General features: G+C 37.2%; 1 protein-coding gene across 14 annotated transcripts in view; it reads left to right on the top strand.

Moving 5' to 3' along the window:
- R3HDM1 (R3H domain containing 1) overlaps window positions 1-26,549 on the top strand; it is a 191,586-nt gene that overhangs the window by 69,872 nt on the left and 95,165 nt on the right. For 12 of the 14 annotated variants that reach the window (XM_059927587.1, XM_059927580.1, XM_059927576.1 and 9 more), the window contains exons 2-3: window positions 2,409-2,617; window positions 4,063-4,273. In XM_059927587.1, coding sequence (XP_059783570.1) covers window positions 4,103-4,273 — 171 coding nt within the window. In that variant the 5' untranslated portion in view covers window positions 2,409-2,617; window positions 4,063-4,102. Of the gene's footprint in view, window positions 1-2,408; window positions 2,618-4,062; window positions 4,274-26,549 lie in introns of those variants that run through there. The other 2 variants (XM_059927575.1, XM_059927585.1) reach the window with 2 other exon arrangements.

Genomic DNA, 26,549 nt, shown 5'->3' with positions numbered 1-26,549 from the left:
TAGGTACTCAGATGTATGCACTTAATAAATGCCAACTTTTCTTTTTCTCTTAAGTTGTCTTTCTATTGTAGAAACCTACCAGATTCATTTAAGTTCCTTAATCACTTTGACTTACTGTCTAACTATTTATTATATTAGGATGGTGCATTTAATTCACTCCTAAGTGTTGTGGCAGAGATGTAGTATGATGTGTCTGTGCCTTTATGTAATCGACGCCTACATGTCCACACAGCCTTAGGTAACCCCAGAAGTGTAGGCTTTGTGCCAAGATAAAAGGGATTTTGTTTTAGCGAATACCAGAAAGTTGGAATACCTCTTTTGCTTGAAGATTTAGAGAGGAAAACATTTGTATTTAAGACAAAGACATTGATATTCATGAGAAGAATGCAAAGCTTATGTGAATTTTGGATGTTAAATGAGAAGGCGCTAGTGAGAGCCCCTTGAGGCTGTTGCACTGCCTCCCGTAACTTACACACGTCCACACAAACGCTCGTCCTTCTCCTCTGCTGAGCTTTGTAGGGTATGTGCACAAGGAGGCCTGAGGTGTGCAAAGCCCCTGCGCACCCGGTGGTGGGCCTGCTGTCAGTCCCCGCAGGGTGTAGCCAGGACACAGCCGACTAAGCCTCAGCCAGTTGTTGCCCTAGGGCGGTTCTGGCCAAGGAAGGAAGCTAGCATTTTTGGAGCGCCCACTGTGTAAGAGAGGCTGTGGCGAGTGCTTTACATTTAAACCATTCAGTTCTTCTAACAGTTTATCAGCTAAGTATCTTTTCCCCACTTTATAGTTTAGAAAATTGTGACTCAGAGAGATTAAGCAGTTTACCAAGGTCGTAACTGGCAGCGCTGGGGTTTAAACTCAGGTCTAAGGCTAATGCATTTGATCTTTGTATTATACTAGTTGTCTCCTTCCCAGGCAATAACTGGCCATTTGGTTCAGCAGCATTCATTAATCTCTTGTCAAGTGGTGTGGCTTATTAGCAAGTATTGGTCGTACAGACGGGTTGTATGACTTTGGACAAGTCATTTTATTACACTCCTGGGCGCTCATAACTTGCATGGTAAATTATATGATTGGACTCGGTGGTCCCTAAGGTTGCCCAGGTCCTCAGAGGATCTTCTCATCCTTGCGTTCACCGTTTCACATTGTGCCTCTTCCTCATTACACCTTGCACCTGTTACCTTAGTGACGCCTTATTCATTTCTTAAATGGATTACAACCATGCTTCTTTAGAATTTCGATGTTAAAGGAGTCATGATTAAATCCCAAAGTCTGCAGGAACACAAAGAATTTGTCTGCTTAGTGAGTGCTGCCATCTTGTGTCTACCATTTTATGAGAGAAAAATTTTTTAATGAGAAAAATTATATTTAAGTATTTTTTGGTTTGTTTTGGGTGGATTTCTTTTTTTTTTTAAACCTAGCCATTTGATTTAGTGGCCCAGAAACCTTGGTCATATTGAGATGACAATGTCAGTTAAAAACAGTTTTGACATTTGTTTATGATACCTCCTTTTCTGTTATCCTGTAGTCAAACAGAGTGACATTGAGATGTGAAAACTAATGTGTATCTGTATCAGGGTTCTAAATAATTCCGTTTCAAAATTGTTTTTTGAAGAGTTAGTATAAGATGTGAATTCTTCTATGATGCATGCTCGGCAGTATTAGTATTGTATCTCTTGGTGTTTAGACGTCATTATGCTTAGTTGTTTCACCTTAAAATTGTGCTGTTCTGTTTATTGACAACAAAATTGTCAAAGGAAGATGGAAGAGCTATATAGGATTTTTAGAGTGTTTTTTTGCTGTGATGTAGTCACTTGCACCAAAAAAAATTTAAATGAAACTAACTTTCAAAACAAATGACACTGAGAATTTTGGCATTAGTCTTTCAGATGTCTTTATAAATAGTCATGCCACCCTTTATAGACAATGTGCGTTTCTTTGAAAATGTTTAATGGCTTATCAAAGCTTTTGTTCTTTTGTACTTTTAAAAACCTGGAATATGATTATTTTTCAGAATTACTGTCTTAAGTCCACAGAGTTGTAGCTCTGGAAGAAAACTCTAAAAATCATAGTTCTTGGAGGCAAGAACTGGTTCTGATCTTGGCAAAACCTTTTAAAATGAAAATTATATCTCCCTTACAACACAGACCACATACTTGGTTCTGAATACATTCCCTTGCTTTCTTCTTCCTTCTGCTTTTACTGCAGAACTCTCTAGGTGGCCTCATGGTTTACCCAGGCTCACAAAACCAATGCATGTCAGAATTGGTTGTAATTAAGTGTTCTGGCTCTTGTTTAGGACAAGAAAATAATAAAGTCACCAACAGTAATATTTTAAATTTCCAATTTACTGTGTAGTGTTTCATTTCCCTTGGCTATTTTGTTATAATGTTTTCTTTTGTTTTAATTTTAGGCCACTGAAAGGTATGATATATTTGATCCAAGACAGTTCATTTCAGTCCAGGAATCTACAGTGGTGACAAGGACATGGGACTCCTCCTGCCAGATTCCAAATTGGTCAAGACAAGTGACATCCTGGCTGACAACTGTGAGAAAGAACGTTGGATTATTTTATTTTATTTTTGTGGGACACCACAATCCCAAATCCATAGGACACATCAGGTAACCTGTCTTGTCACTTGAGAAAAACATCTCACTTTTTCTTTCAAAATCTTATATACAAAAAGCAAGGAGCCAGAGTACTTTAAGTACCCCCTCCCGCCTTAGTAACCTTACTGTTTTGAGAATGAACCACTTAACTTTGGTGTGGATATAATTAAGGAAGACTTTTTGTTTTTTTTTAAGCTTTTCAGATGTATTTATGGATTCCTGAAATCTGTTTAGATACTTAGTTGCAAAACATTCTTTCAGGAAAAGAACTCTTGAATTTTCTATATAGGAAAGACAAGTTCTACTGGTTTTTTTCACCCCCCTCTAGATTTTATTATGAAATTTTTAGAAATACGGAGAAGTTGAAAGAATTTTACAGTGAACAGCCATTTAACCACACCTGCATTCTATCATTAACATTTTATCATACTTGCTTTAACCTGCATCTGTCCATCTATATCCATCCCTCTACCTCTCCATCAATTCATCTACATTTTTTTGATTCATTTTGAAATAAGTTGTCTTTGTCCTCACCACACACACAAAAATTTAATTATGTGGGGTGATGGATTGTGTTAACCATTTCACAGTATATAAGTGTATCAAATCATCACATTGTACTCCTTAGGCTTACACATTGTTATATATGAATTATATCTCAATAAGGCTAGAAAAAAACAAGTGGTTTACATCAAGTTCTGCTGTTCAGGTTCACATTTCTCACATGTCCTAAAATGACAGCTTTATCTGATAACATTCCTATTTGGTATTCAGTGTAAAGTCCCCATTGTTGTCTTAAACTCACTAAAGATATGAAATATATTGGCATCTTATATATTTGATCTATAGAGCCCATATGTGTTGTTTGACCCTGAGTCACATGAGTCAGGAGAGTTTTCAATGCTTGATTCATAACACTGAACAGTTATTAGTGAAGAGTCACAACTGTGTTTTATATAGAATGTTACTGTCTGTTTTTTAAGTTATTTCCTTTTGGAATTGCAGGTTAATGTAACAAATTAGAAATTTTAGAAATCTAGGTGAAAGCTATGACAGGAAAATTTTTTTTCACAGGGTAATACTCATAATATCCCTTCAGAGAAAAAGATTTCTGATGTCATCTAAATATACATTTATAATTCTCCAACCATTACCTTACATCTCAATAGGGCTTATTCCTTAATGTTTCTTGTGAATTTTCACAAATGGTGTGCACATCAAAATCACCTCATCCCCTTATTATAGCCCTTATCTCATTGTTTTATGATTTTTTTTTATTTGAGTATGTCTGCCACTAAACTGTATTTTACAGTTCCTTAGAAGCAGGAATTTTGCTTCTATCCGTGTATATTTGACATTATTCCTGGAACACAGAAGGCACTTAGTCAATGTTGTGCACTAACTGAATGTAAGAAATGTTTCAAACTGAATTAAATTTTTTTTTCTTGCTTGCTAAGACTTCAGGTTCCCTGTAGAATTCTAAAATAACCTTTGCTAATGAGGATGTCTGATACTGTTACTGTAAAAAATGAAACTGAAACAATGAAGGATTTGGAGGCAGAAGTGAAAGATGCAACTGGAGTTGAAAATCTTATCAAATCCGAAAACTATGGGAAGATTTTGGCAGAGAAGAATGAACGTTGCATTGACAACAATATTGATTTGCAGGTAAACAGGATTTTTTCCTCTGTCTACAAATATTAAATATTCTATATATAATTATACTTTTCATATAAAACTCACTTTCAGAATTGTAAAAGGGTAAGTTGACCCTTTGCGACATGCCTACCAGCTGTTTTTTGGAGTCATCTGGATTAGCTTGTTGAGTCTAGCTCTTTGATATGCTTGTATCATGTAATATATTTCTTTTTATTTGTATGTGGCCAATATGTTTTTTTAGTGGCTTTATACTTTTTCGTTCCATTCTGCACCTATCCGTGTTGTGAGAGTCGAAAATAACCTAAGATTAGAGGAGATTAGAATTAGAGAGATTGAAACTGCAGGAGTTCTATTGGCAAAAACAACCCTAGGGGAAGCAATTGATCAACTATGACTGAGAAAAGAGGTTGGTGGGGAAAAAAAGGTCACTTGAGGCTTTTGATGCTACACATGTATGATGACTTAGAACTAACCACTCAGAAGGCTTTTAGACTTAGAACTAACCACTCAGAAGGCTTTTAATTCTAGGCATGGATAGAAATTGATGAGTTGGTCCACAGATTCAAGATAGATAAAAATTGTTTCAAGCAGTACTCACAGTGTTCACTTCTAAGTGTTCCTGTTATCTATTGCTATACAACAGATGATCACAAAACAAAGAGCTCACAATTTTAAAACAACATTTTATTTTTTGATATCTCATGATTTGTGAGTCAGGGTTTGGAACAAGGGCTTGGCTGAGTGAATCTTCTCTCATACAAGGCGTCAAAAGAGATCCCTCGCTGATATTTAAATGGCAGGTGGGCTGGCCTGGAAGGTCCACAACTGTTTCACTCACATATCTGACCCCTTGGTGGGAATGACTGGAATGTGGGTTCAGCTGGAACTGGGAGCACCTACCTGTGGTCCCTCCAGCACAGTAGGCCCAGGTAGTCAGACTCATTATGGGCAACTCAGAGTTCCAGAAAGAATGTTCCAATAGCCAAGCAAAGCTGCAAGCTTTCTTTTGACCTAGGCTCAGAAGTCCCAGAATGTCACTTCCACTGTTGTCTTTTGATGACACATGTCAATAAAGCCTGCCCGGATTCAAGGGGGAAGGCATAAGACCCTGCCTCTCAGTAGGAAAGACCTTTAATCTGCCATAAAATGTTGTCTTAAAATGCTATCTCTCACATTTCTGTTTCTTTTTTTTTTTTTTAATAAATTTGTTTATTTATTTATTTTTGGCTGCGTTGGGTCCTCGTTGCTGCCTGCAGGCTTTTCTCTAGTTGCGGTGAGTGGGGACCACTCCTCTCTTTGGTGCACAGGCTTCTCATTGTGGTGGCTTCTCCTGCTGCGGAGCACGGGCTCCAGGCGTGCGGGCTTCAGTAGTTGTGGCTCGTAGGTTCTAGAGTGCAGGTTCAGTAGTTGTGGCGCACGGGCTTAGTTGCTCCATGATATGTGGGATCCTCCCAGCCCAGGGCTCGAACCTGTGTGCCCCGCATTGGCAGGCAGACTCTCAACCACTGCGCCACCAGGGAAGCCAAACATTTCTGTTTTAGTTTAGCCCTATGAATAAAGAATTCTATTTTTGGAGAAAATATTCTGTCATTCTTTCTACATCCTAAAGACCTTGAGGGCTACATGCCAAAACTTATACCTTATTTTTGCAGAATAATTTAAGAAGGTTCTTTTAAAGGTTATTTCATTCCTTCATTCAGTCAAAAACTTTATTCTTCATTATATGCCAGAAATGTGTTAGAAAATGATAGCAACTCATACAGCAGTAAAAAAGCATTTAGGCCCCACTGATTCAGTATAGTAAGGTGGTAATTATCTAAGAAATTTGGAGGAATAACATAATTTTTCTAGTCATTTTTAGTAATAGCACTTGCAAAAAAATGTCATGCCTGCAGTCAGTACGCTCAGTGATGGCAGAATGCCAGTATCCTGATTGGATCAGAGAAAATGCTTCAATTCTATTGCATTTGTGAGATTGAAATAGTAAAAGATTTCCTTCTAGTTTCTTTTCTACACCTAATGTTCACTCTTCCAGGTCACATTTATCAACAAGCGATTAATTTGGATTATAGCATACGTTGAACTTACTGCAGGTTCGTTTCCAGACCACTGCAGTAAAGCAAATATCGCGATAAAGCAAGTCACACGAATTTTTTGGTTTCCTAGCATATATAAAAGTTATGTTTATGCTCTACTGTAGTCTGTTAAGGGTGCAGTAGCATTATGTATTAATTCGTAGTGAATTTTTAATTAAGGTTCAGACCTTAATTAAAAATACTTTATTGCTAAAAAAATGCTAACCATCATCTGAGCCTTCAGCAAAGCATAATCTTTTTGCTGGTGGAGCATCTTGCCTTGATGCTGATGGCTGCTGACTAATCAGGGTGGTGGTTGCTAAAGGTTGGGGTCACTGTGGACATTTCTTAAGACAATGAAGTTTGCTGCATCAATTTACACTTCCTTTCACGAACCATTTCTCTGTAGCATGCAATGATGTTTGGTAACATTTTACCCACAGTAGAACTTCTTACAAAATTGGAATCAAATCCTCTCAGACCCGGCTGCTGCTTCATCATCCAAGTTTATCTAATGTTCTAAATCCTTTGTTGTCATTTCAATAATTTTCACAGCATCTTCACCAGGAGTAGATGCCATCTCAAGAAACCACTTTCTTTGCTCACCCACAGGAAGCAACGCCTCGTCTGTTAAAAGTTTTATCATAAGATTGCAGCAGTTCAGTCACGTCTTCAGGCCCCACTTCTAATTCTAGTTCCTTTGCTATTTCCACCACATCTGCGGTTACTTCTTCCACTGAAGTCTGGAACCCCTCAGAGTCATCCAGGAGGGTTGGAATCAAATTCTTCCAAACTGCTATTACTGTTAATATTTTGACCTCTTCTCATGAATCACAAGTGTTCTGAATGGCACCTAGAATGGTGAATCTTTCCAGAGGCTTTCAGTTTACTTTGCCCAGATCTGTCAGAAGAATCACCATCTGTGGCAGCTATAGCCTTACAAAATGTGTTTCTTAAGTAATAAGACTTGAAAGTTGAAATTACTCATTGATCCATGGGCTGCAGAATGGATGTTGTGTTAGCAGGCATTAAAACAACATGAATCTTGTTGTACATCTCCATCAGAGCTCTTGGGTGACCAGGTGCATTGTCAGTGAGTGGTAGTATCAATATTTTGAAAGGAATCTTTTTTTCTGTGCAGTAGGTCTCAACAGTGGGCTTAAAATATTCAGTTAACCATGTTGGAAATAGATGTGCTATCATCTAGGCTTTGTTGTTCCATTGATAGAGCACAGGCAGAGTAGGTTTAGTATAATTCTGAAGGGCCCTAGGATTTTCAGGATGGTAAATGAGCACTGGCTTCAACTTAAAGTCACCAGCTGCATTAGCCCCTAACAAGAGAATCAGCCTGTCCTTTGAAACTTTGAAGCCAGGCATTGATTTCTCCTCTCTAGCTATGGAAGTCCTAGATGACATCTTTTTCCAGTAGAAGGCTGTTAGATCTTCTGGATAACTTGCTGCAGCTTCTACATCACACTTGCTGTTTCACCTTGCACTTTTATGTTACGGAGATGGCTTCTTTTCTTCAGTCTCATGAACCAACCTCTGTTGGCTTTAATCTTCCACAGCTTCCTCACCTCTCTCAACCTTCACAGAATTGCCGAGAGTCAGAGCTTTGCTCTGCATTAGGCTTTGGCTTAAGGGAATGTTGTGGCTGCTTGGATTTTCTATCCAGACCACTACAACTCTCTCCATGTCAGCAGTAAGGCGGTTTCACTTTCCTGTCGTTGGTGTGTTCACTGGAGTAGCACTTTCCTCCAAGAAGTTTTCTCTTGTGCTCACAACTTGGCTGATTGCTTGGCACAGCAGCCCTAGCTTTCAGTCTGTCTCAGCTTTCGATATGCCTTCCTCACTAAACTTAATCATTTCTAGCTTTTGAATTAAACTGAGAGACGTGCGACTCTGCCTTTCACTTGATCACTTAAATGCCAGTATAGGATTATTAACTGGCCTGATTTCAATGTTATTGTATCTCAGGGAAGGAACAGGGAGGCCCGAGGAGAGGGAGAGAGACGGCAACGGCTGGCCGGTTGGCGGAGCAGTCAGAACACACACACATTTTATTGGTTAAGCTTGCCGTCTTACATGGATGTGGTTTGACGCACCCCAAAACAATTACAGTAGTAACATCAAAGATCACTGATCACAGGTCACCATGACAAATAAAATAATAATGACAGAGTCTGGAATATTGTGAAAATTACCAAAACGTGACAAAGTGAGCAAACGCTGTCGGAAAAATGGTGCCGATAGACTTGCACGGTTGCCACAGATCTTCAGTTTGTAAAAACACAGTATCTGCCAAGTGCAGTAAAATGAGGTATGCCTGTGTTGCATTTCCTACTACCATGTCTGTTGTGTTGCCCTTGGCAGTAAGCACAAAAACGTTTTGACGACCATTCTTGAATCATGGCCCAGTTGTTCATACTACAGGAGAATTTCATGCATTCCCCAAACACTTACTGAAAACCTATTGCATGGCGAGGAAATAGTGTAGCAAGGAAAAATGGGCCTGGTCTCTGACATCACGTTCCGTATAGTTTGGTGATTATAACGACTGGGAGGAGGAACGAGGAGAATATGAGAATTTGTTTTATGTTAATCCACTGAATGCTATATTCATTGTTTACTCAAATGTTTGTTAAGAATTTACTATATGTGGGTATATTTATTCTGCTTGGAGGTTTTGAAGTCCAAGATGCCTCTGTGCAAGGTGTCTGGCAAGGGGCTAACAGTTGGAATAATATACAGAGAGGAGATTTAAGTAATGGAAATTAGGAATGAAGTATGTAAAACTAGAAAAAAAATTGTTATTCTGTTTTCACATAATGTAAAATTAAGTCAGCTGTTTTAAGAATCAACAGGGAATAGAGTGTCTTGTTTAAAAAATAATCCGGTTAATATAGAGTTACCTCTTAACTTAATATGGAGTAACCTATTATGAAATGCCTTTTTTAAAAAATACTACTAGGCATTTCATCTTCTTTTGGTACCTCTAAGATACTGACTGAAGGTTTAATTTTAAATAGCAACTATTATTTTTACTCAAATTTTAGATGTATGTGCCAATTAATGTAGGTTCCCTATTAAGAATTTTGAATTAATCAGTATATTCTCTGCTTTCCTCTCTGTTGTTCTGAAAGTCAGCTACCGTGAACATAATTTATGTCTGTTGTCTTCCTTCAGCATAGTAATATTTAAAGTGACTTAGGGAAATGGAAATGTTTTCCTAAGGAAGCATCCATTTCATCCATTTCCAAGTCTTAATTTCCTGACCATCCCCTCAGTATTTTATTTAGAAAAACTCATTTTTAAATGAAGGGATGTCATAGTATAAAACTGTAAAGAAATCTTATGATTTTCTACTATTTGTTAAGGATAACATTTACATAAAATGTTCTTTTTTCCATTTGTTCACTGCTATGTGATCCAAACCCAGATGACCCCCTAGTGCCAGAGGTTGCATGGATCTGTAAAACAAACAGAGATAAGTACAGCAGGCTATCTCGGGAATGGACTCAGAAGTATGCCATGTGATGATACCTTAAAGTCAGAATAACCTTCATTACAACTGGAATAAGCTTTAAATTACGGTTCCTTTTTTGATTTTCTTATCTGGCTGCTCCCCTATCAGACCTCATCTTTTTTCATTTTATTTTTTGTTTACCTCCCTCCATTCATTCACATGCTCATCTGAGAAGACTTAAGTTCTTCCAGCTTTGGACAGTAACTGCTTTTAGAAACTGAAAAGTCGTTACAAGAGAACAGTTACCCAAGATTCAGAAGTTTTTTTTAAAAAAATGGAGCATGTGTATTACGTGGCCAGTGTCTTCACTCTAACTTTGTTATGAGACTAAAACCATTCCTCACTGCTCTAATGTGCTGAAGAATCATCTGAGGGGGAGGAAGTTGGAAGCTGAGTTGTCACATCAGAGGAAGCAGCATTATTCTAGCAGCATCCATTCTTGTTTAAACCTTCCACTGTTAGAGATTTGAGGTTACATGATATACTTTATGCTCATAACTGATGTGGCTGGAGAATTGGTTTTGAATTTATAGCATCAGCAGAATGGAAAATGTGATGTGTTTTTCTGCATGTCAATAAAGGAATGACCTGTTCTTGTTCTACAGAGAACGGAAATTGGAAGTCAAACACTCTTTGTATTCCAAAATAGGGTCTCACACATTTTGTAATTTTCATTTACATTGTTAGGAGGCTTGGAGCTATTAGTTAATCTATCTTCCAATACACTGTTTTGTTTTGGTTTTTTTTTTAACATCTTTATTGGAGTATAATTGCTTTACAATGGTGTGTTAGTTTCTGCTTTATAACAAAGTGAATCACTTATACATATACATATGTTCCCATATCTCTTCCCTCTTGCATCTCCCTCCCCAATACACTGTTTAATATAACACTGAGTAAATGATGCAAGTTGTCAATGGATAAGTGATAAACTAATAGCTCTGCTAGTAATTGATTTAGTTTTCTTCAATAAAGTTGCATAAACCAAAATAATAATAATAACAATAATAATAATAATTTCATCAAGCTGGAGAGAGGCCAGCAGACATTAGGCATCACCTTGAATGGTTCCAAGCAGATATTATCTCATAGAACTCCTTGACCATTTCTTCTATAAATAATTTCGCTTCTGTGACTCTCTATTCTTCAGAAATGTTAATTGTGTTTTTTATTCAGTTTTATTTGAGACTATAATCTTTTAGAGAAGTTTTAGGATTACTTTCTTAAGAATTTCTTAAGAATGCTTTAGAACTAATTCAAGCAGTATGTGTGCATTAATGTCAAGAAGTTCACTTTCCCACATAATTGCTTTGGAGTTGTTCTGAATTGTTGATATGGTCCCAAATAATTGTACAAAGGGTTTTTGCTTAGTAATTTTTCTGTTGCCACACACACACTATTCCTGTTGCAAATCTTGAGTGATATGTTGGACTTTGTATGATTATTAAATATTTGGAAGGTTTGGGGTAGTGAGGTGTCAGGTTTCTAAATCCAGAAAAATCTTAATTTTTTAGACTACCACTAATCTTTAACATGGGATAAATGGGGGGGGAAGTGTTTGCTTTGGTTTCCTTTGTATAACTTAATCATATGGTCTTTGTGGTTTGATTTTTCTCAGAAATAGATTTTTCACATTAAATTTAGGGTAAATTACTTGTGTTTATTTCTGCCATTTATTTGAAACGTAAAATTAGGAATCTTATGCTCTAAGGTTCAAACTCAACTTTCCCATGGTTTTCCAATTGTATCTTTGTACCTGACAAATGCTTTGTCTAGGGATGTTCATCTGTATACATGTACCTATAAATACAATCCAAAACATATTTCGGAGCAGTTCAAACATTGATCCCTCTTCCCACAAACTACTGAACAGTAGGATGGCGAGTCCAAATTGTGTTGGTAACCCTTGTTAGGGAGGAAATAATAGAACTGATTTTTGTTAACAAGTAGGCCTCATGTGCCAGAGTGCATGAACAGCTTCTGATATATATGAGTCAATTTTCTATACACAGAATCAGTTGAAGTAGGTGTTTAGTATATTCTCAGCTTCTATAGCAAGCCCTGTGATAATTAAGATGAGACTTTTACATCTTGTATTCCCCAAATTAGTTCCAATGTATTGCTTTAAAAAGGGGAGGATAGGGCAAGTCAGGGACAGGAAAGCAATGACAGTCTAATAAGGTTAACAGAAAAGCTCAGGGGGGAGACCACACTTCTCCAACAGTGAGGTTAATGGGCATCAAATTCCTTAATTGAGGAAACATGTAAAGAAGTTTCTGTTTAAAGGGTTCAGTAAGATTATGTCCATGTAAAATCATACAAATCTTAACTATTTTTTCCTCAGAGATAAAAGGCTGTATGTAATACACCAGCTACATAGTAAGAGCCCAGCAGATGGTAGATGCTGTTAGTAATATGATATTTATAATCATCATCATAATATTACTAATTATTTATTAGCAATAGCACAACTATATGGTTCCTCATATTGATCCCTTTATTGTCATGCAACATAAAATTTTCTTTTCTTTAGTAATTAAAAAAAAGTAAAATTTATTTCTTGACATAAGCTCCCAAAATTTTCAATACAGTACTTTTTCTTTGTATTAAGTTCCCTATCTGTATACTGTACTTTTGTCTTTTAAAAGTATTTAATGAGTTCAACTTTTAAAACTTAAAATTGACTTCCCATAGTACATTTTACTTTTCTAATTATTTCTAGGATTTGGTGCTCTTTCTATTGAACCTGGGTCATATATACACATGATAGCTAGCACATTTGCTTTTCACAGTGCTTTGTTATGACATGTATAAAGAAGATGTTCCCCACATGTTGCAGATGTAGAATGCTTTTACATAATATTTTTACTTCCTCCAGTAACTTTCACGTATATCATCGTTAGGATGGTGGATGGTAAGATCCTTTATCTTCATTTAATATACAGGGTAACTATAAACCAGAGTCCTTGACTTTCTCCAGGGACTTTACCTTAGATGTTTAATCCTGTGCCTTTGGATTTTTTTTTTTATTGGGGTATAGTTGATTTATAATGTTGTGTTTAGTTTCAGATGTACAGCAAAGTGATTTAGTTATACCTATACGGATATCTATTCTTTTTCATATTCTTTTCCCATATAGGCTATTGCAGAGTATTGAGTAGAGTTCCCTGTGCTATGCAGTAGGTCCTTGTTGTGTATCTCTTTTATATATAGTAGTGTGTATATGTTAATCCCAACCTCCTAATTTATCCCTCCCCCCCACACACCTTTTCCCTTTGGTAACCATAAGTTTGTTTTCTAAGTCTGTGAGTCTGTTTCTGTTTTGTAAATAAGTTCATTTGTATCAGTTTTAGATTCCACAGCCTTTGGGTTTTTAATCCTGTGCCTTTTTGCCCAGAGCATTAAATGGTATAAACAAATTAGTGATTGGGGGTGGTTTGTCAGTTTATTGATGTTTTTTAAAAGTCCACTCTGTGAACTCAGAAAACTTTGTTGTTTTCTGTTATTCCAGTGGAAAATATCAGCCTGGCCTCTTTTGTTCTTACTATTCTTGACCTTTAGCTGACATTTACACTTCAATTCATTATCTTCTCTCAATAATTACCATTAGGGACTTCCCTGGCGGTCCAGCGGTTATCACTTCGCCTTCCAACGCAAGGGGTGCGGGTTTGATCCCTGGTTGAGGAGCTAAGATCCCACATGCCTCGCGGCCAAAAAACCAAAACATAAAACAGAAGCATGGGGCTTCCCTGGTGGGGCAGTGGTTGAGAGTCTGCTTGCCAGTGCAGGGAACACGGGTTCGAGCCCTGGTCTGGGAGGATCCCACATGCCGCGGAGCAACTAGGCCCGTGAGCCACAATTACTGAGCCTGCGCGTCTGGAGCCTGTGCTCCGCAACAAGAGAGGCCACGATAGTGAGAGGCCCGTGCACCACGATGAGGAGTGGCCCCCACTTGCCACAACTAGAGAAAGCCCTCGCACAGAAACGAAGACCCAACACAGCCATAAATTAATTAATTAATTAATTTTTTAAAAACTCAATTAAAAAGTTCAGAGATATTTAAAAAAATAAAACAAGCAGTATTATAACAAATTCAATAAAGACTTTAAAAATGGTCCACATCAAAAAAATTATTTAAAAAAATAATTACCATTATCTTGAAAAGTAGTGAGAATGAGTAAGGTCTTCATATTATATTAAGAGCCCTAGTTGAAAGGTGTCAACTATTACCATTAATTTTGTTCATAATAATTACAAATAAAAAATGATCCTCTTTGAAATAAGTTAGATTTACTCTTAATTGAGTGATATTAATTGGTAGTTAGTTTTATGAAAACACACAGTACAACTCATAAAGATTATTCTTTTCTTAGCAATACGTAAATCTCATAGTTCATGATTTCAGTGCTTTTGTTTTTCTTTCCTTTACTTTCTTTCATAATAAACTTTAAATAGATCTAAACTCGTCCTAGCAATACAAAGATAGCAAGGAAGATTACTGAAAATATTAGACCAAAAGAGACATGGGGAATTCCCTAGCAGTCCAGTGGTTAGGACTCCACGCTTCCACTGCAGGTGGCATGAGTTTGATCCCTGGTTGGGGAACTAAGATCCGGCATGCTGCATGGTGCAGCCAAAAAAAAAAAGAGAGAGCCATTATGATAAGCAAAGAAACGTTAGAAAACAAAACCTATAGATTATTCCTTAATATTAAGTTGACTACATGGATTTAGATTTTTGCTTCTTTTGTTATTAATTGTAAAGGTCTCTGGTTTGGGATAGCAGTTAAGACATGGGTAATGTTTTGAGGATCCTTCCAGATGCATATTCTGAAATAAATTTTAAATTTGTCTAAAGTTCTTTTATTGTAAACAAAAGACCAAAGTACTGAAATCATCAGTTATGTTTGTTTTTCTTTGCCGTCAAACTTGATCTACAGGGCAGTATGTTAAAAAGCAGTCTGTGTTTATTGTAATGTTACACCTTAACCATTTATTATTGAACCTCAGTTTTTCTCTAAGCAAGGAGCTAGTAGCTCTGACAGTGTATTAATATCAGTTTCAAACTGAAATTAGGGATGTTTCATATTCTGAACCCATTTATTGACCTAATTCCTGTCCTATACTGTAGTATCAAACAATGTAAATTATAAATTGAGGTCTTTAGCCCTGAGCCTTCTAAATTCTAATTTAATTAGGATCTTTCTGAAGTAGTAAAAGTCTGCTAAAGGAGCTGCTAAATTTTTACTGTGACGATGAATGAAATTCTGTTAAAAGTGAAAACTATAGAGATAAATTAATGAAACCAAAAGTTGGTTCTTCAAAAGGGTCAACAAAATTGACAAGCCTTTAGCTAGATGAACCCAGAAGAAAAAAAAAAGAACCCAGAAAAAAACCCTCAAATTACTAAAATAAAAAATGAAAGTATGGACATTACTATCTATTCTATAAAATAAAAAGGATTAAAAGAGGGTACTATGAACAATTGCACACCAACATATTGGATAATCTAATGAAACAGACAAATTCCTAGAAACACGAAACCTACCAAGACTAAATCACAAAGAACAGAAAATCTGAATTGACATATAACTAATAAGGATATTGAATCAAAAAATCAAAATCTGACAGAGAAGAGCCCTAGATCTGAGGAATTCTACCAAGTATTTGAAGAAGAACAGAGAAGAGCCCTAGATCTGAGGAATTCTACCAAGTATTTGAAGAAGAACTAACACCAATAGTTCCCAAATTTTTACCAAAAAATTATAGAGCAGGGAATACTTTGTAACTTACTTTTCTGTGTGTCCAGCATTACCCTGATACCAGAGCCAGACAAAGACACTGCAAGAAAAAACTACAGACCACTATCACTTATAAACATTGATGCAAAAATCTTCAACAAAATACTAGCCAACTGAATTCAGCAGCATATTAAAAGAATTACACACCATGACCAAGTGGGTTCCCAGGATGGTTCAGCATATGAAAATCAACCAGTGCAGTATACCATATTAACTGAATGAAGGCAGGGGGTGGAGGGAGAGGTAACCTGATCATCATAATTGAACGCAGCAACCTATTAAAATTTTTTGTTTTTACACTCATAAAACTAGGCATAGAAGGAAACTACGTTAACACAGTAAAATCCATATATGAAAAACCCACATTGAGCTTCATGCTCAATGGTGAAACACTGAAAGCTTTTCCTCTAAGATTAAGAACAAGGTAAGGATGCCCGCTTTTACCATTTCTATTTAACATGGTATTGGAAATTCTAACAAGAGCAATTATACAAGAAAAAGAAATAAAAGCCATCCAAATTGGAAAGGAAGAAGTAAAATTATCTCTGAAAATGACATGATCTTATATGTATAAAACCCTAACACCTCAAACTAACATGACATTGTTAATCAACTACACTCCAATGTAAAATAAAAAGTTAAGAAAAAACAAACAAACCCTAAAGATTCCACACATGTTCAAAAATAAAACCAAAAAAAAACCTGTTAGAACTAATAAATGAATTCAAGTAAAGTAGCAGCACACAAAGTCAGCACACAAAAATCAGTTGCATTTCTATACGCTAAAAATGAACAATCTGAAAAGGAAATTACAAAAGCAATTTCATCTACAATAGCATTAAAAAATAAAATACTTAGAAATAAACTTAATCAAGGAGGAGAAAGTCTTGTACTATGAAAACTACAAAGCATTGCTGAAAGAAATTACAGATGACATAACTAAATTAAAACACATTTATGTTCATGGATTGGCAAACTTAATATTGTTAAAATGTCAATACTACCCAAAGTCATCTACAAATTCAATGTGATTATCCTATCAAAACCCAAATGTCATTTTTGCAGAACTAGAAAACCCCATCCTGAAATTCATATGGAACCTCAAAGGACCTGGAATAGTCAAAACAGTCTTGAGAAAGAACAAACCTGGAAGAGTCACACTTCATGACTTCAAAACTTACTGCAAAGCTACAGTAATCAAAACAATGTGGTGCTGGCATAAAGACAGACACATAAGCCAGTGGAATAGAATAGAGAGCCCAGGAATAAGTCCTTGCATATATGATCAAATGATTTTTGACAAGGGTGCCAAGTCCATGGAGAAAGGACAGTCTTTTCAAAAATGGTGCTGGGAAAACTAGATATCCATGTGCAAAAGAATGAAGTTGGACTGTTACCTAAGACCATAAACAAAAATTAACACAAAATGGATCAAAGACCTAAGAGCTATAAAACTCTAAAACTCTTAGAAGAAAACATTGAGGGAAAGCTTCATGACTTTGGTTTTGGCGATGATTTCTTAGTTAGGACACCAAAGGGGCCAGCCAAGGGAGCTTTCTCAGTCCCAGCCCCACCTCCAAGACACCCCATTGCCCAGGGATGCCTACTATAAACTGCACACCCAAGAGGGAAGGGGCCACAGAGCCAGAGATGACAGACCCATTTAAAGTCAACACCACAAAAGAGATTGAAGAAGGTGTGGGGTGAGACTGCCAAGATTCTGCATCTCAGCAAGCTCCCAGGTGTTGCCCGTTGACAGGTCTGTGGGCAGAACTTTGAACAACACTGAAAACAGCTGTTAATCTGTGGAAGCTACTCTAATCAAATGATTAGTGCCCCTTGGCATCTTCCAGGATCACAGGCCCCCTGTGATGGATACAACAGAAACATACATCCCAGAGCAGTGACATGCTGATCTTGTCCTCACAGACAGCGGGAAGAAAGTTACTGGAACAGTTCACTTTTTCCAGAGAGAGAATGTGGTATTTCCAAGAAAAGAGTCAATGCTGAGGTCTGAGGCAAGACTGTTTATCATTGGGCTCAGGGTAGGTGGGTTTCCATTTGAAAACTCTGGACATCTGTGGAAGGTATCATTACCACCACCATCCTTCATGAACCTGAGGAAGAATACCCAGAGGAAAGTTGCCCTCTGATAACATTTCTTGCAAAAAAGATCTGGAATTGGCAAGAAGAGCTCAAGGTTATGGCCAACCATTTCATGTTAGATTCGTAGAATGCAGAGAGCCACAACTCAAAGTTGATCTGAGCAAACATTCTGTTTTCCGGAGACCTACCCTAATGAATTGCCGATGTCACCTGGAGATCCAGTGGTACAACCAGGACTCAACTCTAGCCTTCTTCCTTTGTGTACTTTTTCTAGAGCACCATGCTGCCTCAGTCGTGATCTTTCCCAGCCTTGTTTGGGCCCAGCTACCCTAAAAGCAGCATCTGTGTTTCAGTGCATTTTACAGTGAACTCAAACTTTATTGAGTCTTGTAGAAGTTACAACATTTGCTGAAGTGAGGACACTCTAAGGGGCAACCCTGTTTGGACCTAGGACTTGCTTTTTAATTTGTGAGACTTGGCTGATGAGAGCCAGATAAGACAGCCAGGTTGATCTCAAGATGGATGGGTTTGAAAGGGTGAAGTAAAGTGGGGGCACGCGTGCGCACGCACACACACACACACAAATAAACCACCAGTTGGCTCAGGAAGATACTCAGTTTCTTTATCAGCCTGGCGAGGGGAGACTGGGGACACACGAATCTTGCTTTATCTTCATTCATGCCACAAGAAGCTTTCCATAACTGAAAGCTACCTTGGAGGCTTATTCCAGGATGGCTAATTGAGATTTATTAAGCAGTATATTAGATGTGAGTTTTCCAGAAATGTCAAAAAGCGCCGCACGGCATGCGGGATCCTAGTTCCCCACCCAGGGTTCGAACCCACGCATTGGAAGCGCAGAGTCTTAACCACTGGACTGCCAGGGAAGTCCCTGAAGACCATCTTGCAGTGTGCCCGGAGCCACCCAACTCTCTGCTGAGAGGCTGTGCTATTCTGTGGAAGGTGCTGACACAGATGACTTCACCCTGCTCAGGATTGTGGTCCCTCAAAGTGAGATTGATCATGTACAAATAAAACAGATGTTCAATCAGATATATCAGAAGACCTTGGGCGCAGTAATTCCAAGTGACACGAGTGGAGATTACCACAGGCTTCTTCTGACCATTGTGGACCAGGAGGAGGGATTTTTTTTTAATGAAGCAATTCAAAGCTTATCCTTCAAAATAGTGACTGACCCACATACAACAATATAAACCATCACCTAAGCAAAAAAGCTTTTTACTAAAGACTATGTCAGGGTAATGTATTTGGTTTGCACATGTGGTTATTGCCTTAACTCCAGTGTTATTTTTTTCTCTGTATACAATCAGTGTAAAGCCATATCATGATAATGTAGTAATAATTTAGTATTTATAAAGCATAATTCTCATTGCTCTTACTCTAATTGGAATACCAAATTGAATAAAAATCACAATCTGTAAAAAAGGAGGGAGGAGAAAACATAGGACAAAAGCTTTACAACATTGGGTTTGGCAGTGATTTTTTTGGATATGACACCAAAGGCACAGGTAACAAAAGAAAAAATAGGAAAATTGGACTTAATGAGAATTTTTAAATTTTGTATAGGAAAAGACTATCAACAGAGTCAAAAAGCAACCCATAGATTAGGAGAAAATATTTGCAAACCATATATCTGATAAGAGATTAATAACTAGAATACATAGAAAACTCCTAAAACACAACAGAACAAACAGCTCGATTCAGAAACGGGCAAAGGACTTGAATAGACACTTTTCCAAAGAAGATGTACGAATTGCCAATAAGTACATGAAAAGATACTTAACATCACTAATCACGATGGAAAAGCAAATCAAAACAACAGTGAGATACTACCTCACACCATTAGGATGGCTACTATCAAAAAGCAGAACACAAGTATTGACAAGGATGTGGAGCAATTGGAACTCTTGTACACTGTTGGTGGGAATTTAAAATGATACAGACACTATGAAAAACAGTATGGAATTCCTCAGAAAGTTAAAAATAGAATTACTATGTGATCCAGCAATTACACTTCTAGATATATACCAAAATAATTGAAAGCAGGATCTTGAAGAGATATTTGTACACCCATGTTCATAGCAGCATTAATCACAATAGTTAAAACATGGAGTCAAGCCAAATGCATTCATCTTGACATGATTGGATAAGCAAAATGCGGAATATGCACACAATGGAATGACATTCAGCCTTAAAAAGGGAGGAAATTATATAATATGCTACAACATGGATAATTTGCTACAAGCAAATTATATAATATGCTACAGTGACCTTGAGGTCATTATGCTAAGTGAAATAAGCCAGTCTCTAAAAGACAAATACTATATAATTCCACTTACATGAGATACCTAGAGTAGTCAAAAACAGAGAGACAGACAGTAGCATGGTAGTTGCCAGAGCTTGGAATGAGAGGAGATGGGGAGTTATGTTTAATGGGTACAGAGTTTCAGTTTTATGTGATGAAAAGAGTTCCGGATATGGATTGTGCTGATGGTGACACAACATTATGAATGTATTTAATGCTACTGAACTGCACACTTAAGAATGGTTAAGATGGTACATTTCCTGTGTATTTTTCCACAATAAAAAAAATTGAGAAGGAGACTTGGCTTGGACTAGGCTAAAATCTAAATATATATAACCTGCTTAATCTAAATATATGTAACCTGCTTAATCCAGGGTCAAAAATTAAAGAAAAAAAAAATGGGGCTAGAAAAGTGAAAGGCATGCTTTAAATAATTAAATTCATTTTAAAAATAATTTATTCTTATTTAATGCCAAACTTGTTTTCTCTGCTTTGTTGTTGTGTGTGCATGTGTATATGGTAGATTTTCTGGTATTAATTATGTAATTTTGGTTCTTTGCTATTTGAAATGAAATAATAAGTGATTTTTGTTGAATAATGCCACTTTGGCAGTTTATAGTTTACTTATGTAGCAGTGTATTCGTTTTCTGTTGCTGCATCACATATTACCACAAACTTAGAGGCTTAAAACAATGCCCAGTTATCAGCTTACAGTTATGTAGATTAGAAGTTAGGTTGAGCTCAGCTGAGTTCTGTTTAGGGTTTCTCAAGGCTGAAATCCAAGGGGTTGGCCAGGCTGGGCCCTTATCTGAAGACTCTGGGGAAGAATTTGTCTTCACGCTCATTCCGACAACAGCAGCACCTCAGTATTTTGCAGCTGGAGATCTGAGGTCCATGTTTCCTGGCTGACTGTCGGCCAAGGGCCTCTCTGAGCCCCTGGAGGCTGCCTGTAGGCCTCTTCATCTTTCCCCTCCATCTTCAAAGCCAGCTGTGCAGTGTCAGGTCCTTCTCAGCCTTTGAATCTGATCTGCCGCCCCACTCCCAACAGAAGAATGCTCTCAGCTTTTATAAGGGCTCACTTGATGGGGTCAGACCCAGCTGAATTATCTGTATGTTAAGATCAACTGATTTGGGACTTGAATTACATCTTCAGAATCCCTTCACAACATTCTTTTTTTTTTTTTAATTTATTTGTTTATTAAAAAAATTTTTTAACATCTTTATTGGAGTATAATTGCTTTACAATGGTGTGTTAGTTTCTGCTTTATAACAAAGTAAATCAGTTATACATATACATATGTTCCCATATCTCTTCCCTCTTGCATCTCCCTCCCTCCCACCCCTCTAGGCGGTCACAAACCACCGACCTGATCTCCCTGTGCTATGCTGCTGCTTCCCACTAGCTATCTATTTTACGTTTGGTAGTATATATATGTCCATGACACTCTCTCACTTTGTCCCAGCTTACCCTTCCCCCTCCCCATATCCTCAAGTCCATTCTCTAGTAGGTCTGTGTCTTTATTCTCATCTTACCCCTAGGTTCTTCATGACCTTTTTTTTTTTTTCTTAGATTCCATATATATGTGTTAGCATACTGTATTTGTTTTTCTCTTTCTGACTTACTTCACTCTGTATGACATACCCTAGATCCATCCACCTCAATACAACAAACTCAATTTCATTTCTTTTTATGGCTGAGTAATATTCCATTGTATATATGTGCCACATCTTTATCCATTCATCAGTTCATGGACACTTAAGTTGCTTCCATGTCCTGGCTGTTGTAAATAGAGATGCAAAGAACATTTTGGTCCATGACTCTTTTTGAATTATGGTTTTCTCAGGGTATATGCCCAGTAGTGGGATTGCCGGGTCGTATGGTAGTTCTATTTTTAGTTTTTTAAGGGACCTCCATACTGTTCTCCATAGTGGCTGTATCAATTTACATTCCCACCAACAGTGCAAGAGTGTTCCCTTTTCTCCACACCCTCTCCAGCATTTATTGTTTCTAGATTTTTTGGTGATGGCCATTCTGACTGGTGTGAGATGATATCTCATTGTAGTTTTTTTTTTTTAATTTATTTATTTTTATTTATTTTTATGGCTGTGTTGGGTCTTCGTTTCTGTGCGACGGCTTTCTCTAGTTGTGGCAAGCGGGGGCCACTCTTCATTGCAGTACGCGGGCCTCTCACTATCGCGGCCTCTCTTGTTGCGGAGCACAGGCTCCAGACGCGCAGGCTCAGTAATTGTGGCTCACGGGCCCAGTTGCTCCGCGGCATGTGGGATCCTCCCAGACCCAGGCTCGAACACGTGTCCCCTGCATTGGCAGGCAGATTCTCAACCACTGCGCCACCAGGGAAGCCCCTCTCATTGTAGTTTTGATTTGCATTTCTCTAATGATTAATGATGTTGAGCATTCTTTCATGTGTTTGTTGCCAATCTGTATATCTTCTTTGGAGAAATGTCTATTTAGGTCTTCTGCCCATTTTTGGATTGGGTTGTTTGTTTTTTTGTTATTGAGCTGCATGAGCTGCTTGTAAATCTTGGAGATTAATCCTTTGTCAGTTGCTTCATTTGCAAATACTTTCTCCCATTCTGAGGGTTGTCTTTTGGTCTTGTTTATGGTTTCCTTTGCTGTGCAAAAGCTTTTAAGTTTCATTAGGTCCCATTTGTTTATTTTTGTTTTTATTTCCATTTCTCTAGGAGCTGGGTCAAAAAGGATCTTGCTGTGATTGATGTCATAGAGTGTTCTGCCTATGTTTTCCTCTAAGAGTTTGATAGTGTCTGGCTTAACATTTAGGTCTTTAATCCATTTTGAGTTTATTTTTGTGTATGGTGTTAGGGAGTGTTCTAATTTCATACTTTTACATGTACCTGTCCAGTTTTCTCAGCACCACTTATTGAAGAGGGTGTCTTTTCTCCTCTGTATATTCTTGCCTCCTTTATCAAAGATAAGGTGACCATAGGTGCGTGGGTTTATTTCTGGGCTTTCTATCCTGTTCCATTGATCTATATTTCAGTTTTTGTGCCAGTACCATACTGTCTTGATTAGTGTAGCTTTGTAGTATAGTCTGAAGTCAGGGAGCCTGATTCCTCCAGCTCCATTTTTCGTTCTCAAGATTGCTTTAGCTATTCGGGGTCTTTTGTGTTTCCATACAAATTGTGAAATTTTTTGTTCTAGTTCTGTGAAAAATGCCAGTGGTAGTTTGATAGGGATTGCACTGAATCTGTAGATCGCTTTGGGTCATTGCATTTGGGTAGAGTCATTTTCACAGTGTTGATTCTTCCAATCCAAGAACATGGTATATCTCTCCCATCTATTTGTATCATCTTTAATTTCTTTCAGCAGTGGCTTATAATTTTCTGCATACAGGTCTTTTGTCTCCTTAGGTAGGTTTATTCCTAGATATTTTATTCTTTTTGTTGTAATGGTAAATGGGAGTGTTTTCTTAATTTCACTTTCAGATTTTTCATCATTAGTGTATAGGAATGCAAGAGATTTCTGTGCATTAATTTTGTATCCTGCTACTTTACCAAATTCATTGATTAGCTCTAGCAGTTTTCTGGTAGCATCTTTAGGATTCTCTGTGTATAGTATCATGTCATCTGCAAACAGTGACAGCTTTACTTCTTCTTTTCCGATTTGGATTCCTTTTATTTCTTTTTCTTCTCTGATTGCTGTGGCTAAAACTTCCAAAACTATGTTGAATAATAGTGGTGAGACTGGGCAACCTTGTCTTGTTCCTGATCTTAGCGGAGATGGTTTCAGTTTTTCACCACTGAGGACGATGTTGGCTGTGGGTTTGTCATATATGGCCTTTATTATGTTAAGGAAAGTTCCCTCTATGCCTACTTTCTGCAAGGTTTTTATCATAAATGGGTGTTGAATTTTGTCGAAAGCTTTCTCTGAATCTATTGAGATGATCATATGGTTTTTCTCCTTCAATTTGTTAATATGGTGTATCACGTTGATTGATTTGCGTATATTGAAGAATCCGTGCATTCCTGGGATAAACCCCACTTGATCATGGTGTATGGTCCTTTTAATGTGCTGTTGGATTCTGTTTGCTAATATTTTGTTGAGGATTTTTGCATCTATGTTCATCAGTGATATTGGCCTGTAGTTTTCTTTCTTTGTGACATCTTTGTCTGGTTTTGGTATCAGGGTGATGGTGGCCTCATAGAATGAGTTTGGGAGTGTTCCTCCCTCTGCTATATTTTGGAAGAGTTTGAGAAGGATAGGTGTTAGCTCTTCTCTAAATGTTTGATAGAATTCGCCTGTGAAGCCATCTGGTCCTGGGCTTTTGTTTGTTGGAAGATTTTTAATCACAGTTTCAATTTCAGTGCTTGTGATTGGTCTCTTCATATTTTCTATTTCTTCCTGGTTCAGTCTCGGCAGGTTGTGCATTTCTAAGCATGTGTCCATTTCTTCCAGGTTGTCCATTTTATTGGCATAGAGTTGATTGTAGTAATCTTTCATGATCCTTTGTATTTCTGCAGTGTCAGTGGTTACTTGTCCTTTTTCATTCCTAATTCTATTGATTTGAGTCTTCTCCCTTTTTTTCTTGATGAGTCTGGCTAATGGTTTATCAATTTTGTTTATCTTCTCAAAGAAACAGCTTTTAGTTTTATTGATCTTTGCTATTGTTTCCTTCATTTCTTTTTCATTTATTTCTGATCTCATCTTTGTGATTTCTTTCCTTATGCTAACTTTGGGGTTTTTTTGTTCTTCTTTCTCTAATTGCTGTAGGTGCAAGTTTAGGTTGTTTATTTGAGATGTTTCCTGTTTCTTAAGGTAGGATTGTATTGCTATAAACTTCCCTCTTAGAACTGCTTTTGCTGCATCCCATAGGTTTTGGGTTGTCGTGTTTTCATTGTCATTTGTTTCTAGATATTTTTTGATTTCCTCTTTGATTTCTTCAGTGACCTCTTGGTTATTAAGGAGTGTATTGTTTAGCGCCCATGTGTTTGTACTTTTTACAGATCTTTTCCTGTAATTGATATCTAGTCTCATAGCGTTGTGGTCGGAAAAGATACTTGATACGATTTCAATTTTCTTAAATTTACCGAGGCTTGATTTGTGACCCAAGATATGATCTATCCTGGAGAATGTTCCATGAGCACTTGAGAGAAATGTGTATTCTGTTGTTTTTGGATGGAATGTCCTATAAATATCAATTAAGTCCATCTTGTTTAATGTATCATTTAAAGCTTGTGTTTCCTTATTTATTTTCATTTTGGATGATCTGTCCATTGGTGAAAGTGGGGTGTTAAATTCCCCTACTATAATTGTTTTACTGTCGATTTCCCCTTTTATGGCTGTTAGTATTTGCCTTATGTATTGATGTGCTCCTATGTTGGGTGCATAGATATTTACAATTGTTATATCTTCTTCTTGGATTGATCCCTTGATCATTATGTAGTGTCCTTCCTTGTAATAATCTTTATTTTAAAGTCTATTTTGTCTGATATGAGAATTGCTACTCCAGCTTTCTTTTGATTTCCATTTGCATGGAATATCTTTTTCCATCCCCTCACTTTCAGTCTGTATGTGTCCTGAGGTCTGAAGTGGGTCTCTTGTAGACAGCATATATACGGGTCTTGTTTTTGTATCCATTCAGCCAGTCTATGTCTTTTGGATGGAGCATTTAATCCATTTACATTTAAGGTAATTATTGATATGTATGTTCCTATTCCCATTTTCTTAATTGTTTTGGGTTTGTTATTGTAGGTGTTTTCCTTCTCTTGTGTTTCTTGCCTAGAGAAGTTCCTTTAGCATTTGTTGTAAAGCTGATTTGGTGGTGCTGAACTCTCTCAGCTTTTGCTTGTCTGTAAAGGTTTTAATTTCTCCATCAAATCTGAATGAGATCCTTGCTGGGTAGAGTAATCTTGGTTGTAGGTTTTTCTCCTTCATCACTTTAAATATGTCCTGCCATTCCCTTCTGGCTTGCAGAGTTTCTGCTGAAAGATCAGCTGTTAACCTTATGGGGATTCCCTTGTGTGTTATTTGTTGTTTTTCCCTTGCTGCTTTTAATATGTTTTCTTTGTATTTAATTTTTGATAGTTTGATTAATATGTGTCTTGGCGTGTTTCTCCTTGGATTTATCCTGTATGGGACTCTCTGTGCTTCCTGGACTTGATTAACTATTTCCTTTCCCATATTACAGAAGTTTTCAACTATAATCTCTTCAAATATTTTCTCAGTCCCTTTCTTTTTCTCCTCTTTTTCTGGGACCCCTATAATTTGAATGTTGGTGTGTTTAATGTTATCCCAGAGGTCTCTGAGACTGTCCTCAGTTCTTTTCATTCTTTTTTCTTTATTCTGCTCTGCAGTAGTTATTTCCACTATTTTATCTTCCAGGTCACTTATCCATTCTTCTGCCTCAGTTATTCTGCTATTGATCCCTTCTAGAGTATTTTTAATTTCATTTATTGTGTTGTTCATCATTGCTTGT

This window comes from Balaenoptera ricei, chromosome 7 (genome assembly GCF_028023285.1).
Source record: "Balaenoptera ricei isolate mBalRic1 chromosome 7, mBalRic1.hap2, whole genome shotgun sequence".
NCBI classification, from domain to species: domain Eukaryota; kingdom Metazoa; phylum Chordata; class Mammalia; order Artiodactyla; family Balaenopteridae; genus Balaenoptera; species Balaenoptera ricei.
This window is presented reverse-complemented; position numbering and strand designations above follow the sequence as displayed.